Genomic DNA, 14,822 nt, shown 5'->3' on the forward strand with positions numbered 1-14,822 from the left:
AGGTCCGCGGCACGTGGCGGCATCCATGGCTGCACAAAATTGTAGAAATGGATGATTTCTGTAAATGTTAGATTTCCATTCATCTAATTGTAATTTTCATGAAATAAAAAGGCATTGTACCAGAAACAGAAACAATGTTGTTATATTACATCACATCATTCTGTAAACAAACAAAACATTAGTCAACTTTTGTTTATCAGTCACTGTACTTAAATTATCTAAAGAAAATATCTAAATAGTTTTTTTCTTCTGGATCTCAGAAGGATATTCATGTATTATTTTTGCATAGTGATTAGTTATTATCATTAGCTTGGGTTTTCAAATATATATTTGTTTGATGTAACATGAGAATTTAATTGCTAAAATACAAGTAGAACCCGTTTAATTCTATCAATGTCAGACTTTAATCGTATCACTTTTTTTGTTAAATTCACAATTGCCTTCTTGGACTAAAAAACAGAAAGCGAATTTTCAGTTGACTGTTGTGTCGTTTCGATCCTCAATCACCAGATGTCGCTATGGAATTATTGCACTTTGTATTGTTGGGGGCAAATCTCGCACAAAATCGCGTTCGTTCCGAATCCCGTTCCTCTTTCAACTAGCCTCCAAGATGGTAGGTTCTGCGTTTTATGCCTGTGCATCCAAACTGGGTTAAATCTACTTCCATCCTTACTAACCTGTATAAAATAATCCACTTTAGATGGTGTCTTATAATACACTCATGTTGTAGGAATAAATGTTGGGTGTTATTACCGTTATTTACTCATTTTTGTGAGGACTTTGATGGGTTCACTGTGTGATATGTCGCTTCTCCTGGGCCTCGGCTCTAGCAGGGAACCTAGTTTTACCCACACGCAGAAAACAAACATTTGTAATTTTTTTGACAACGGTAGTGAGAGTTAAATGTGCAAGGTGGTGGTGGTGGTGGTGGTGGTGGTGTAACCCTGAAACAACCATTGGCATAAAGCGTTAAACCTTCCGATAAAGATGGTTGAGCTAGCATTAGCCTCCTACCTGCTAAGCAGCATGCAAGTACTCGGACAAACTCAGCGGTTTACTTTAGCGTTTCTGTGGGGAAAACATGCTATGTATACTCATTTTATTACAGATTCTTAGCAGACTAACATCACAGTCGACCTGCCGGACTGTTAAGTCTGTTGCTTTGCTAGACGGGAGCTAATGTTTCAAATAAACCTCATCCTTTTTTTAACAATAACTGCAAAATCTTTGCTCACAGCCTACCAAGAAGTCGAAGACCAGGAAACTCCGAGGACATGTTAGCCACGGACATGGTCGCGTTGGTGAGTATACTCTTTTTGACACAAGTTTTAATTGATTGTTTTTCATCCTCGGACGATATGGAGGTGGAGTAAACGTTTACCGACTCTCTCCACAGGCAAGCACAGGAAGCATCCTGGAGGTCGTGGTAATGCTGGTGGCATGCATCATCACAGAATCAATTTCGACAAATAGTAAGTCACTCATAATGATATTAGTGAAATTTGAGTACAGTGTGACTGCTGTAAAGTGGAACTCAAGTAAACCTGGCTTCCCTGTATTTGGCCATAAAAGTCTTTGTAAGGTAATATGTCTAAAAATACACAGAAATATGCTTTTACCTCAGATATTTAAGTTAGGTTATGATGTCCTTAAGTGTTGCCTGATATGATTTGGGTTGTTGTGTTGGATTCCTTTAGAGATAAAGCCAGGTTTTGTGGCTAAAGCAGTAGGGCTGAGTAATATGAGGAAAATCTAATGTCACATTTTTGGCTGTATCACAAAAAAAACTATTTTCAGCCATATAGAGCTTAAAATTGCACTGCTATACTCTTTCAAATTAACTGTTTTATATTTTTGACAATAATATATGAATGAATTGAAATGTTTGGGGGGGGGGGGGTTCCATTTGTTGCACACAGAGGTTTTTGACAAATGGCAATACTGTCACGGTAAGTCTTTCTGTGGTCAACACTAGATGTTTAACAAAAAATCATAGCAACAAAAAAGGACATCGGCAAGAATTCACGAGACAAATTAAAACAATTGAGATTAGAAAGATGCTCTTTTGTTCTTATAACATAAAAATTGTGAACCAAAAAATGTGATGGCCTTAAATTACAGGAATGAACGTTTAGATAGTGGCTATAAAAACAACTAACCTACAACCGTCGCAGGTATCACAGCTGGTTTATTTAACGTTTCCTTTGTTGTGTGGGAGACGCTGACATGCAGGGTTTAAAACAGGCTTCATTTTGCAGTGGATGACTTTTCAGCTGATGGAATAAATTCGTGATACTTTTTGTGCCAGTAGGTTTATGGCATGTCTTGCAAATTACCGTATTTTGTCTCCTCCTTGTGAAATCCAAACAACAGTCTCATTCGCTCGCTCCTCTGTAACTCCGGCTGTCGCCATATTTTTCCTTATCAGGTAGTAAACACGCATGCTCAGCACAGGTAAAAAAATTCCGGTTGGGAGGGGGGATTAATGATGCATTTGCAGCGTGTAGGAGAAAAAAAAAACTGACAGTGAATTGCATGCAGACAGCTTTATATTGCGGCAATTTTCACTTGATGTTTATGTTAAAACCATTTTAACCATCGTTCGTGGAAAACACGTGATACATCAAGTATATTCGATGTATCACCCTATTCTATATAGCTGTAGTGTTTCCTAGATGAGGCTTTACAGTAATAGTTTATTTTAACAATATATTATTGTGTACTATAGAGCTTGCTGTAATATATAACAAAATTAATCGGCGGAAAATTCAGCAAGTCCCTCAACCTGTAGTCAGACTCGAGTTATATCAGCTGAGTTGTGGCTGCTGACAGTAGTGCCTGTTCTGCTCCGCAACCTTGGTGAGCTACAGCAGAACAAGGACTACTGTCACTGTAGGGCAGTGGAATTGGAGTGTACCTCACACAGGCAGAAGAGAGTTGAGGTAGCTGATTGAGATGCCACCACAGCAGCTTGGTCAGTCTTTCTGTAGGTTAATACCTAAACAGCTGCATTTTCAAAGAAAGAGTAAAGATTTCATCCAGTAAATCAGAAACATGGTAGACCATCCCCGCTACGGAGCTTATTTACTCAACCCAAGTCTACTTGGTGAAAACTGCCATGCAATATATTATTGAAAGATCTGGAGAGCAGTGCACTGATACTGTGTATTATGGACACAAAGAATTTATTGAAGCTTCTCCCAATTTGGGGACTGTGCTCATCTATGGAACACATTTATGCTGGGTTAGTTCTGCTGTCCAGTTAAGAGATGTGCTGATTAGTTTTTACCTGCTTGTAAAAAAAAAAAAAAAGGCTGTAGGAAGAGAAATGCATTTATCTAATGTTTCTATAGAGACTAGAGTCTCATCTTGACAGACTTCATTGTCTTGGTGTGCTTGAGTCCTCTTAGATTAAAGACTGGTCCTACTCACCGACTGGCCTCCCCTATAGTCCAGTCATCCACATGGGCAGTTACAAACACTCTAATACACCTTGCTGATGCACCCATCACATTAGAATTGGGGCAGTAGTTTATAGTATTCCACTAAATTTGAATGTCAAAAGTGAACTTCAATTAAACGTTAATATTTAAAATATTAGTGTTTGTTTCTCTAGTTTGAAAACATTCGATTTCATTTTCTTTCCTCGTGTTTGTCCTCAGCCATCCAGGATACTTTGGTAAGGTGGGCATGAGACATTACCACCTGAAGAGGAATACCTCCCACTGCCCTACCATCAACCTGGACAAGCTGTGGACACTGGTGAGCGAGCAGACCAGGATCAACTACAGCAAGAAGCCCGATGGACCCGCCCCCATCATCGATGCTGTGCGCGCTGTAAGTATTGCTAAATCTTGCTATTATTAAAAATGTTCTCTTGTCATGATAATTGGACCTTTCAAATCTTTACGGGAGTTCTTGTTCCTCTACTGTAGCTTGGAGTAGGTGGTGGCATGTCGACTTGTCGGCATTGAGTATCACCTTAGGAAATTGGATTGTTGTTGAGCAGCTGGAATCAGACATCAGAAACCGTTTTCTTTTTTTAAAGAACAGGTGTCCTTTAAACAGTTGAAACACTCATAGTGGAAAGTTAAACCTTTTGGATGGGTTTCTGATGAATTTGGTGCAAAAGTGTACGTGGTGCTAATAAAACAGATTTAAGACTTCTTGGTTTTCCTTAATTTTTTTGCTTTCAGGACTTTTTTTCCCTCCATTTTACACAACATTATACTCAGACATTTACATTTTTAAAGAGCTATAAATTCTGGATTTGTACTAGATAATTTTCCTGTTTTCAGTCATTGAAAATTATTTCTTTTTGTAAACATACTTTCATTTTAATAGAAAAGTTACTCTTGTCTATTAAAACTTGACTTTTGTTTGTTTGTTTGGCTGCATTTTGCTTATTGTGCTCACGTTAGCACACTCCCTTCTTACAGAAAGTTACACTGGGCATAGCTCTACCTGATGCAACCCCAAAGGGGATTTGTGTCTCTGGCTAGAGTTGAACCAGCATCCTTTTTCCTCGCCAAGCCAATGTCTAACGTTTGTTTTGTTGGGTCGACAGACTTTTTTACTTAACCACCACAAACAAAACCACACTAGTTATCAGTTCATCTTAGGTTGGCTTACATGTCGTAGTTTTAGCTGTTAGTCTTATTAGATAATATTACAGTGTATTGTCAGATAAAATAATGATCTCCACCTGTGCTTTACTTTGCAGGGTTATTACAAAGTCCTGGGCAAAGGCAAGCTGCCCAAGCAGCCTGTGATCGTCAAGGCCAAGTTCTTCAGCCGACAGGCCGAGGAGAAGATCAAGGCAGCGGGAGGAGCCTGCGTGCTGATGGCATAACGATCCTGTCTGTGTGTTTTTGCAGAAATAAACTGTATAAATGGAAACTGGTGTGTGTGTAATTTTTTTCGCCCCACTCCTAAGTTGCAATTTGATTAGCATGGAAACTGAAGAGATGCTGTTAATTTTGATTGAAAGGTGTGAGGAGCAGAGGAAACTTTTTCATGTGAGGAAATCACCTGGATCCTCAGCACTGTTGGTCTTGTCCTTGTAAAATCTTTTTGACAAGTGTCCAAGTTACAGACTGAACAATATTCAAAAATGCACAGACTTCCTGTTTGGTTCTTTTAATATAGCAAAAGTCAGTCGTTTCTAATGACTTACAATGAAACGGTATTGCTATGCTTTTGGTAATAATAATATAAACTCACCAAAAAAATACAAATGTTGTCGTATGTGCTTCAGAAAGTCAGCACTACATTGAACAATTAAAGAAATGGTCAGAAAGTTAATTCTGATGTTTTTCGTCACGTCATTCTAATTAGAGGCAAAATATATGTATATTCAAATTTCTGAGGAACTTGTTTATATAGTGCTTAATCAGCTGCTTTTAAACTGCTACCTTTAAAAGAATTTTGTATATTGGGACGTGGTGATACCCAACACAAACTACCAGATATAACTTAACAGCTTGTTTTGTAGACTGGAGGCCCGAAATGGTGCATCTAACAAGTCATGTATAGAATAAAACAGTCAAAAATAAAACTTTAATATCAGTAAATATTAGTTTTCACAATTGTATCTGTGTGCAAGCAAAGCTGAAACAATTCAGTAATTGTTTGTCATGAAAGTTGTCCATCATTTTAAGAGCTTTCCTTGGAAACACTGGCAGTGTGCTAGACATGGCAACATGAACTTAAGAAGTTCAATTATGACTTTCACTGCAGATTAAGGATAGTTAGGGACAGTCCTGCACTTTTATTTGCTTTTCCTTTTTATTATTTTTATTTGAGGTTATATGAATTAACTAGCTGATTGATAGAAACAGAAATGCAGACTAATCCACAATCAAAATATTCATTATTTGTTTTCCACAAAACCGCACAGAAAAGATAACAAGGTATGGTAAACGCATAAATTTCACCCTGGTTCATGATTTGAATACTTCCTCCACCACTAAGGGGCGGGCTTTAATATGTAGGATTTCCTGCCGTGTCATTTGAAAGCAGCTAAAAGCGTGACGTGAATGCGACTGAAACGAGGGAAACGTCAAAGCCAGAGTGTACGGAGCACAGTTTTCTCTAACTTTGCATCCAGTAACCTGCGTACATGTTAAACGTGCAGAGCAGGTAGACGAAGTCTCCTGACACGAGGTTTGTTGACGGTTCCTGGAATAAGCAGAATGTGCTCTACATGTGACAACGTCATGCTCTAGAATGTGAGGCGTGCACTTCGAAGTGTTTCACGTCTCAGTGTTCCTGAGCTTCCATCGAGGGAAACGGGTCTGTGTTTAACAGTTCAAAGTAAGTAGCTTCAGAAAGAAGTGACAGCCCAGCTGATTTAATTTGCACGCATGCGCTGTTTCTAGGATATCCGTCCCATATGTTCTTGTTTCCCACACTGCATTTAAGGTGATTATAGTTGGTTCAAACCTTGTCGGAGGGGAAAAAAACATTGATCTTTGTTAACTGGCCAAGATTTGTTAACACAGTCTTATTTTTGTACTGATGTAGCTCTGTTAACTTGTTTTCTGACGTGTTTCTTACGAAGCAGCTGAAAAAGGGTTTTCTCAATATCAGATTAGAAAAATCAGATGCCTTTTAGATATGCTGGATCCACAGAGCAGTTTGACATCTTAGTTTTAAAAAATCCCAGTAAGTGATAAATTCTTTTGTTGTATTATATTGGTATATTTACAATTAAATTCTTGTCTTTTCAATATTTGTGTCCTGTAAAGCGATCTTAAAGCGTTCTTTGTACCCATTCCTTGGGTGAAGGGCACCTGAGTTTTTCCCTTCACCTGTCCATGGACAGCCAAGCCTGGCTGGAGTCCTCCCTGCAGCGCTCTGCCAGTCTGGGCTTGGAGGTGCTGCAGCGAGCCTCCAGGCGGAGTGTGGACTGGGCGAGCACTGCATCCCAAAACCCCACTATGGCAGATGAAGACACAGATATAGCTGACGAGGTGCTTTTATCTTTCGCCTTTAATATTTATAATAATATAACCTTATAATGTAATCTAAATATAAATACTTTTAATTCTTTGTTCAAAGTTTGTTTTTTTGTTTTTTTTTATCAGCTTGTCTCTTTTCATCTCTTGCTTTTCCAGAGAAATCCCACAGAGCTTGATGATGCCTTTGCAAAAATCGCTGAGTTCATGGCACAAACCACTAGTCATTGCAAAGTTAGTGACTATGTCCCAAAGCACCTCTATGTGGACTTCCAGCTACAGACATGGGAGAATAAAATATGGATTTTGTCTTTGTTGCAGAGATTTTACAAGTCTGGTTGTTGCACGCAGCCCAGTGACATTGAAAAGAACCACATGTCCAGGTTTCACACACAGCCAGCATCTGCAAAGACATCAGCTGCACTACCAACCAGGAAATGCGACAAATACCAAGTAATTCTGCGTTGTGTTTTTGATTATTTGGAATAGGAAAAGCTCAGAGGCTGACAAACCCAGAGCATTTAAGGCTTTATATTTAAGCAATTTACAGTAGGTAATTTGTTGGCCAAAAAAGTGGAAAAGGGAAACAAAAAATTGAGTTGGAGGCTTCAGAAAGTTAGCATTTTACAGTGGCATAGACAGTACCAGCAGAATTCAGGAAACTCCTTCGAAGTTGTATAGATGAAGTTTGCATTTCAGTTTGGGGGCCTGAGTTTTACTATTTACATGTTGTCAAAAGTTTGACTTTAATTCATCTAAAATGTAAAAAATAATCATTGCATTAAAATCTTTTTATTTGCTGCTTTCAGAACCGCGTGTCTGGATCCAGTGAGGATTTTTATATCGAGCTTTCACCTGGAACATATGCCATCACTGCCAGTGTGGCAGAGTCACAGCAGCAGACTCAGCTGGTCAGTGTTAAAGCTGGGGAGAGTGTCAACCTCACCTTTGACCTCTGACCCCTCAGCTGACCAAACCTGTCACCCTTTAATAACAACTGACCATTGCACATGCTCTTTGTTTCTTGCTTCTTGTATATAGATTTTTGCATTAAGAGTTTACATTTTATTTTACTGTAATGCACTTAAACACATTCTTACCCGCACTAAGACCACATCATTGTATTGAAATAAAATATTTTTGTAATCAGTTTTTTGTTTGGCTCTTCAACATGCACTGTACATGAGTTTACACTGAGACAATATGTAAATATATTGGCATTGTTCTCAGAGAGACTGCAGTCCCACTGGTGGTCGAGGTTTGAAGCTGGTTGTGGACAAAATGTCTCTAATGTTTGCTCTTCTTCCTCTGGTGCCAGGAAGTGACTGACTGAAACAGGGAGCTGTGATTTGGTGAGGCACTAATTTGTGGTTCAGGGATGCTGAAACTCACAGGTTGGGTTGTCCTCCGGGGACCAGCACTCCCTGCACAAAAAAAAAATTCCATCTGAGCTCATGCATATTGCACACATATCAGAACGCATACTGTATACTGCTATCATCAAAAACAGCATGTTGCATCTTTATTGGCATTTTGTGAGACAAGTTTGCACTTATTTGTGACCATTAAACGTGAGGGTAAAAGGACTGGAAATGCATTTGTTTACAATACATCAAAAATAACATGCATGTGTTCATGTGTGCCCACACTGTGTAGCAAGCAGCATCTGCTATAAAGGTAACAGAGAATAACATTTAGTCAAACTATGAAAAACATCATCGAAAGGATTTCAGGACCACTCTACACAGCACTTACTGGGGTCTCCAGTAAAACACCCAAAAAAGGCGAAGAGGATCGGATGTTTTTAAGATTGGATAAGAACAGACTAGCAGATGGAAATACACTAATTTATGAGTTTACTAACAAAAATTCAACCAGGTAACATAAGGTCAGGTACAGTGTCTTTTGAAATGTTTAATTTCATTCACTTAAGTAGATGATGTCAAAACAAGGGATTTTAAACATGATGTCTTGTCATGATGTCTTCAATTTCAATATCTCCTGTTTTCTAACAGTAACACTCCAGTGTTCTCAGTAAATGTGTCATTAACCTTAAACACTGTAGGACCCATTTGTTTATGTGATATCTCCAGTGGAATCTACCTGTGATCTATTTTTTCACAAGGTTTCTTTTTGTTTCCAGTTTTCTTTTGAACTTCTTCAGAACTTATTAACTCAGTGTGTGTCTGATTCTCACCTGGCTGCCTGTGCTGTGGATCTGGTCCAGTTCTTCTCCAGTATCTCCAGGGAGGACGCTGTTGTTTACTTCTTATCTTCACTGAAGGAGAAGTTGATGCTCTAGTCTCATCATGGGAAAGAGATGAGGAGGAGGAGGAAGATGGCAACTCGGGGTCACTCGTCCTCACATCTGCATCTCTGCGGTCCACCTGCTTGACTTGCTCTGTTTTATCAAGTTCATCTGATTTTCCAAAGCTAGCTCCAAGGCTGGGTGGAACTAAACACGATGAACAGTAGCAAGAGGCACATGCTGAATGGCAGCAGTCGGTGCAGTACAGCTGGGGGGCACAAAGCCAGCTGCAGCACTGATTGTGAGTGACTGCTTGGAGCTCCCGTACTATTCTGGCATGACGAGAAGCAGAAATGGGCAAAAGCAGACTTTCAGGAAGCACACACACACAACTATTCCACATCAGCACCCGGAGGCGTCTAACACCGTTACCTACAGGAAGGAAAGGTGAGCCCTTTGAGTGGATTACAGATGGTGATCATGAACAGACATTGGTGATTTATCATATGAATATTTATCTTAGGAAACAAGTCTCCCGTTTGAAAACGGTCTCATTAGAATTATTGACTATAAAGAAAAATATCCTTGATTGTATCCACACCACTGAATGTCATATGATGATGTTATAATATAAAATATACGACTTCTGCCGTACCTCCATAACCATCTCTATGTTCTGTGGCTGCCACCACTTGACCTGGACCGTATCTTCTCAGATCTTGTTCCCATGGTGACAGGACAGCGTCGCCAGGAGCCAACCTGCATGTGCAACCTCTGCTGTCATTGACCATGTCAAGTGAACAAACGAGCTGGCGCTGGGAGGAGGCAATCTCAAACGTTGCGCTTTCTGCATGGTCAAAGTCAACCACCCACATTCCACTGCAGCCCTAAAATTGGAAGACAGTCTTCAAATATTTACTCGTCCCTTTTTTAAAATTTGATTTTTAGTCCATTAGCGTCTGACTTTTGGATAAGAGCAGTGACTCTGACACTAAAACTTTTTTTTTTAAACTTCGGCTCATCAGGTTATATTTTTATGATCAGTTTTTGTTGGATTGTACTGAAGCTGCGTCACAATAGATTAAATGCTCTATATTTATTCTGCTTTTCCTCTGAAGACCAGGAGCTTTCCCACCACTTTTTAAATGGGATGGCACAAGGAGAGCCTTGTGAGAGATTGGCGACCTTACCTAGATCTACTCCACCACTGACGCTGTGACAGCTGGGACAGATGGGAAAATTGGGAAAACACTGGGCACAATTTTTGGGCAAAGTGCTTACGGTATTAAAGCAGTCAGTCAATGAGAGCCCTGCTCAGTGCAGCTGATGTGCCTCTGTGCACTCATCCAGATGCTAATACATTAAAAGTGGTGTGGCTGAATACCCTTAAACTTAAAGTCAGCAAATACTGTAAATGTATAGTTTCATTTTTAAAACGATTGTGCTTTTGCAGGAGTAAATAACTGAATTAGCCCGTATTAGCCCGTATTAGCTGCAGTAGAAACAATATTCAATGGTCATGTGTCACCTGTATTTGTTTTATGACAGTGCCCATGTAATAAAGGCCATCCCGCTCTCTCCTGGCCAGGACTCTGCATCCTGGGAAGAATTCTGGGCTGCTTAGGGTTTGACCAGACAGGATACAGGAGGTAACCGGAAGATTGGGATTACTCCGACTGCTCCTATAGTGTTAAATTGTTGTTAAAACAATGTTCAAAGTTTAAAAAGATTAAAAATTGTGCAACTAGACCTGAGCAGGGGTGAAAATATGTGGTGCAGCTGTGGTATTGTGACAGAGGTGGGGGGACAGCACCACTTGGCTGGATTGAAGCTTGGCAGTGATGGTTGGCTCTCAGCAACATACAGAGGAATCACCTGACAGCAGTAATAGAACCACACATACTCAGACTCACAGTCACTGTGGGGCCTATTTTTTAGAACTACCGAGCAATTCTCAGTCTATACCTTCTCCAGCGTGCCATTCAAATCGAATGGAATCAGATAACAGCTCCCCCTTGTGGTCTGTGTGAAAGACTGCAGATAGTCCCTTGTGTTTCTGTCCAGTTTATTTCCTATATCTTGCAGGTAGAAAACGTTCACAGGCCTCCCAACTGCCAGTGCAGGAAGAGCTCTCAGCACGGCCTCTGGTTGATCAGGAAAGCCTGTAAAAAGAAGGTGGACGGCATGACAGGCAGGGTCGGTGAGAGCAATACTCAGAGCAGACAAGAGATCTCTGCCTGAGCTGCAGCTGATGGAGTGAATCCAGGACAGAGCCGTGTACACTGTGTCAGGAGCACAGGAGCACATGTGGCGGGACCAGCAGGTCACCTTCAAGGGAAAGAAAGAAATCTGAGGTTCCGCTCAAGCTTAAAAAATGTCCTCAAAGTACTAAAAGCTCAGGGTGAGATTAAAAAAAATGAAGAAAATGAAAGAATAAGAGTGATTAGTTATTTAAAAATCAAATCATATAAAGGTGAGGTAGTATACTACATGAGTTTACTCAATTTTGCACTTGACTGACTTCATGCACAGCTGTGATCAAAAGCCCTGTGTGTGAATTCACTGGATCAAAAATCCAAAAGAAATTCAAACTAGTGCACCTGATTCTTGTTTTAAGTTAATAGTATGCTGTACAACCATTCTACCCTGGAAATGAGCATACAAAGAAATTATTAAAAGCCCCAAATTACCAGATCCCCCTCACCTTGCTTGAAAAGCTCATGATGTTAAAGAGAGAGTCCCTGTGAGACGCTTTATTCAGCAACGTCTGGATCAGCAGGTGTTTCACTGACCCCAGAACAGCTCTCATGTTCTCAGAGCTTTCCAGGACAAACGTGATGTTGCATCCCTGCTTTCCCAGGAGCAGTGGTATCAGTGCAGCCTCACATGTCACCATCTGTCCAGATGTCATAGTAACACTGTGGTAAAGGGAAGGAATCACACAGTTTTCTTTTATTTTTTGCCTTTTTTGTAAACTGTAATAGTGAAAAGACAGTGAGAAAGGGCGAGGGATCACCTGAAAATCTTTGAACTATATTTAGGCCAAATGTAACATATTATCAAAAAGCACAAAACACATAACAATGAAAATATCTACATATCTTGTGAACATTTTTTAATCTTTATTTAGATTTTTTTTGTTTTAGAACACACTTTACCAAATTTTAAACTGAGCACCTGCATCAATTTTTATGAAAAATAATCAGCACTTTTCTAAATGTATAGATAAATTAGACAGATTTATAGATAAATTACAGTTTTTTTTTTAATGTTATGTTTTTAATAATTATTCCAATTAGTCATAATGCAAAGAGGCCAACTTTAGAACTGTCTGTATTACTGGATCATATTGGAATAACTGATATACTAATGTGTACGTCTCTTTAATGTTGCAATAGGTGAAGATGGGACTCATTTAATTACTTTCATGTGTGACTATATATACTGAACATATACTGTATATATATTGTACATATTGTATGTACTAACTTTATATTTTGCTGGGTAGTAGTTTTTCACATTTTAATATATATATTTTTAATATTATATATATCGTTTCTTATTTTATTGTACTTTGTTATATCACCCCAAATCTACAAATTCACCATACTATCAGATAAATGTAGTGGAATAAAAGCATGTAGTCTAATCAAATGTAAAGTTAGAGGACTTAAGTAAATCTACTTCCATCAAGTTGACTCAAATACGGAGAGAAACTTGAAACATTTCTTTCTATGTCCGCAAAAATAGCAAACACAGTTATTAACCTCCTTCAGTAAAGAAAGCAGCTACAAACATGAGTCACTACAATTGAAATATAACACATTTAAAACACAGATGACATTACCTACATTTTTTGTGTCGATCACAGTCAGCTGCAGACAACAACTTCAACCCATTGTTTATGTCGGTTTCCATGGTGTTCGAGCCCGAGCTGGCCCTCTTCATAACCACTGGAGGGCCTGTTTACCTGCCAGTCGGCAGGCCGGGTCACGCTACAGTTGCTATGGTACAGCTACACAAAAACAGCAGCTGTGAAAAATGACACTAATCTCTGCAGATGTGTCAGGACTTTTCTTCTCCTGACTCTATTTGATTTTTCCTCTAATTAACAACTCGAATTAGGTCACCTTCAGCTGGTCCCACATTCATAAATGGCTCTCAGATAAAATGGCACTGATAAGATTTTCATGGTGCTACAGCTCATGTGAAAAAATGAGCAAAGGCACTAAAATGTCACCGTTCATTTGTTTATTCAGTGGTACACTTTTGCCTCCGTTGGGTGATAAAACCTATCACAAGTGTCACTACAATCCTGTAAACATTAAAAGGCAGTGACCTCAATGCAAATACATGATTCAACTAGAAAATACATTTACAACATTATCAAATATAGTAGAGAAACGTCTAATCTGTATTCAGTAGATTGTGCTGAGCTCCTAATCTACACAAACTAACAGTTGTTCTCCACGGCTGCAGAATACCATGTCTGGCAGCATAATACTAATTTGCTGGATATTACAAAGAGCTAAAAATCACAGTTATATCACAATCTTAGAGATTACAGCTTCTGTTAACTACCTGCACAGCACGTACTACTGTAGCGACTGCTAATACGAGACTCACACACTCTGGGCTAAAAGAACGCTACATGTTAACCTGCAGGTGCGAGCAGCTGCAGAGTGAGAACGGCTGCCTTAAAGGCTGCCATCGTTAAGATCAGTGAAGTCATTGTGGAGCAGCAGGACTTCTAAACGCAGCAAGCAAACCGGCAAACAGAAACTGAAAGTGTGTGAAGGTAGAAATCTGAAGTTCTCCAATGAGGCATCTGGTTGTAGGAGTAAATGTTCCTATTGCTTTTGGTCAGTGTGGGTTTATTTGTGGGTAGGAAGATTAGTAACCCAGGTCTCTGAAGTCTGTGGAGCTGCAGAGACGAAAGTGGGGGGAGAAGAGGCAGATTTGGTTAGACTTAGGCTTTGCCAACTTAATTAATAATTAAAGGTAAGCAAGGGTTAACATTAATGAAAGTCACCATTATTATGTTTTCCATATACTGCTACAATAATGAAAATGCAAAACTACTCCAGAAAGCAAAATGTGGTGCTTGAAATAAGCAGTGTATGGATATTTTTTTTGCACTGGTTCTTTATGCGTGAAAAACTCCCAGCAATGCACAACTTTCTATAAGTAGTGGATTACACCCTAATTTAAAAATGAGAGTTTTGTGAAGGTTTTGAATGTTTGATTGCACCTCATGATATTAATTTGATAAACTGCATGATACCTTATTTTGAAAGGTATAAATATAATTTGCACAAGAAAAAAAATGTTTTTAAAGCTAAAAGATGAGAAAAACATCTTACCCTTCACTGAATTGCTTTTTGGCAAAATGAATCTGCTCCCTCACAGTTGTCCCAATCACCATGATCTGCTGTTCTGTATCGATTACACACTGCAAAAACAGAAATGTCAAAACATTACAGAACCGCGTTGGTTATAGTAGAGCCATTTTAGTTAGTGTAGTTAATCATCTAGCTTTTATCTTGTATCTGTTTACATCACTGTGTTGTTTCCCCTCCAGGATGGATGGTGGTGATGGATGGTGGTGATGGATG

General features: G+C 39.2%; 3 protein-coding genes across 8 annotated transcripts in view; 2 read left to right on the top strand and 1 right to left on the bottom strand.

Annotated features, from left to right (window-relative positions):
- Positions 1-421: 421 nt before the first annotated feature.
- On the top strand, positions 422-4,899 carry rpl27a (ribosomal protein L27a). Its single transcript, XM_005731516.1, has 5 exons — positions 422-613; positions 1,238-1,301; positions 1,397-1,472; positions 3,663-3,837; positions 4,724-4,899. The coding sequence occupies exons 1-5, from the start codon at positions 611-613 to the stop codon at positions 4,850-4,852; spliced, it is 447 nt and encodes a 148-aa protein (XP_005731573.1). The 5' UTR covers positions 422-610; the 3' UTR covers positions 4,853-4,899.
- A 1,054-nt stretch (positions 4,900-5,953) lies between these two features.
- Positions 5,954-8,110, top strand: akip1 (A kinase (PRKA) interacting protein 1). 6 transcript variants are annotated; one of them, XM_005731519.1, is made up of 6 exons: positions 5,954-6,074; positions 6,110-6,315; positions 6,750-6,974; positions 7,119-7,193; positions 7,281-7,412; positions 7,769-8,110. In XM_005731519.1, the coding sequence occupies exons 3-6, from the start codon at positions 6,819-6,821 to the stop codon at positions 7,916-7,918; spliced, it is 513 nt and encodes a 170-aa protein (XP_005731576.1). In that variant the 5' UTR covers positions 5,954-6,074; positions 6,110-6,315; positions 6,750-6,818; the 3' UTR covers positions 7,919-8,110. The 6 variants fall into 6 exon arrangements, with proteins under 6 accessions (XP_005731576.1, XP_005731575.1, XP_013765862.1 ...); XM_005731518.1 differs by having other exon boundaries at positions 6,137-6,315; XM_013910408.1 differs by having other exon boundaries at positions 5,954-6,315.
- A 5,339-nt stretch (positions 8,111-13,449) lies between these two features.
- LOC102196147 (nuclear receptor-interacting protein 3) overlaps positions 13,450-14,822 on the bottom strand; it is a 3,377-nt gene continuing 2,004 nt past the window's right edge. The window contains exons 6-7 of the mRNA XM_005731522.1: positions 14,571-14,659; positions 13,450-14,131 (exon numbers count right to left, since the gene is read on the bottom strand). Of these exons, the coding sequence (XP_005731579.1) occupies positions 14,101-14,131; positions 14,571-14,659 (120 nt within the window). The 3' untranslated portion in view covers positions 13,450-14,100. The remainder of the gene's footprint in view (positions 14,132-14,570; positions 14,660-14,822) is intronic.

The sequence above is a fragment of the Pundamilia nyererei genome, unplaced genomic scaffold (assembly GCF_000239375.1).
Source record: "Pundamilia nyererei isolate P.nyererei 1_Seehausen unplaced genomic scaffold, PunNye1.0 scaffold00043, whole genome shotgun sequence".
NCBI lineage: Eukaryota > Metazoa > Chordata > Actinopteri > Cichliformes > Cichlidae > Pundamilia > Pundamilia nyererei.

Coding starts and splice junctions, on each gene's coding strand:
- rpl27a (XM_005731516.1), top strand. Junction 1,302..1,396: donor CCACGGACATGGTCGCGTTG/GTGAGTATACTC, acceptor CTCTCTCCACAG/GCAAGCACAGGAAGCATCCT. Junction 3,838..4,723: donor TCATCGATGCTGTGCGCGCT/GTAAGTATTGCT, acceptor TTTACTTTGCAG/GGTTATTACAAAGTCCTGGG.
- akip1 (XM_005731517.2), top strand. CDS start 6,606: ATGCCTTTTAGATATGCTGGATCCACAGAGCAGTTTGACATCTTAGTT. Junction 7,194..7,280: donor AAACCACTAGTCATTGCAAA/GTTAGTGACTAT, acceptor TCTTTGTTGCAG/AGATTTTACAAGTCTGGTTG. Junction 7,413..7,768: donor GGAAATGCGACAAATACCAA/GTAATTCTGCGT, acceptor TGCTGCTTTCAG/AACCGCGTGTCTGGATCCAG.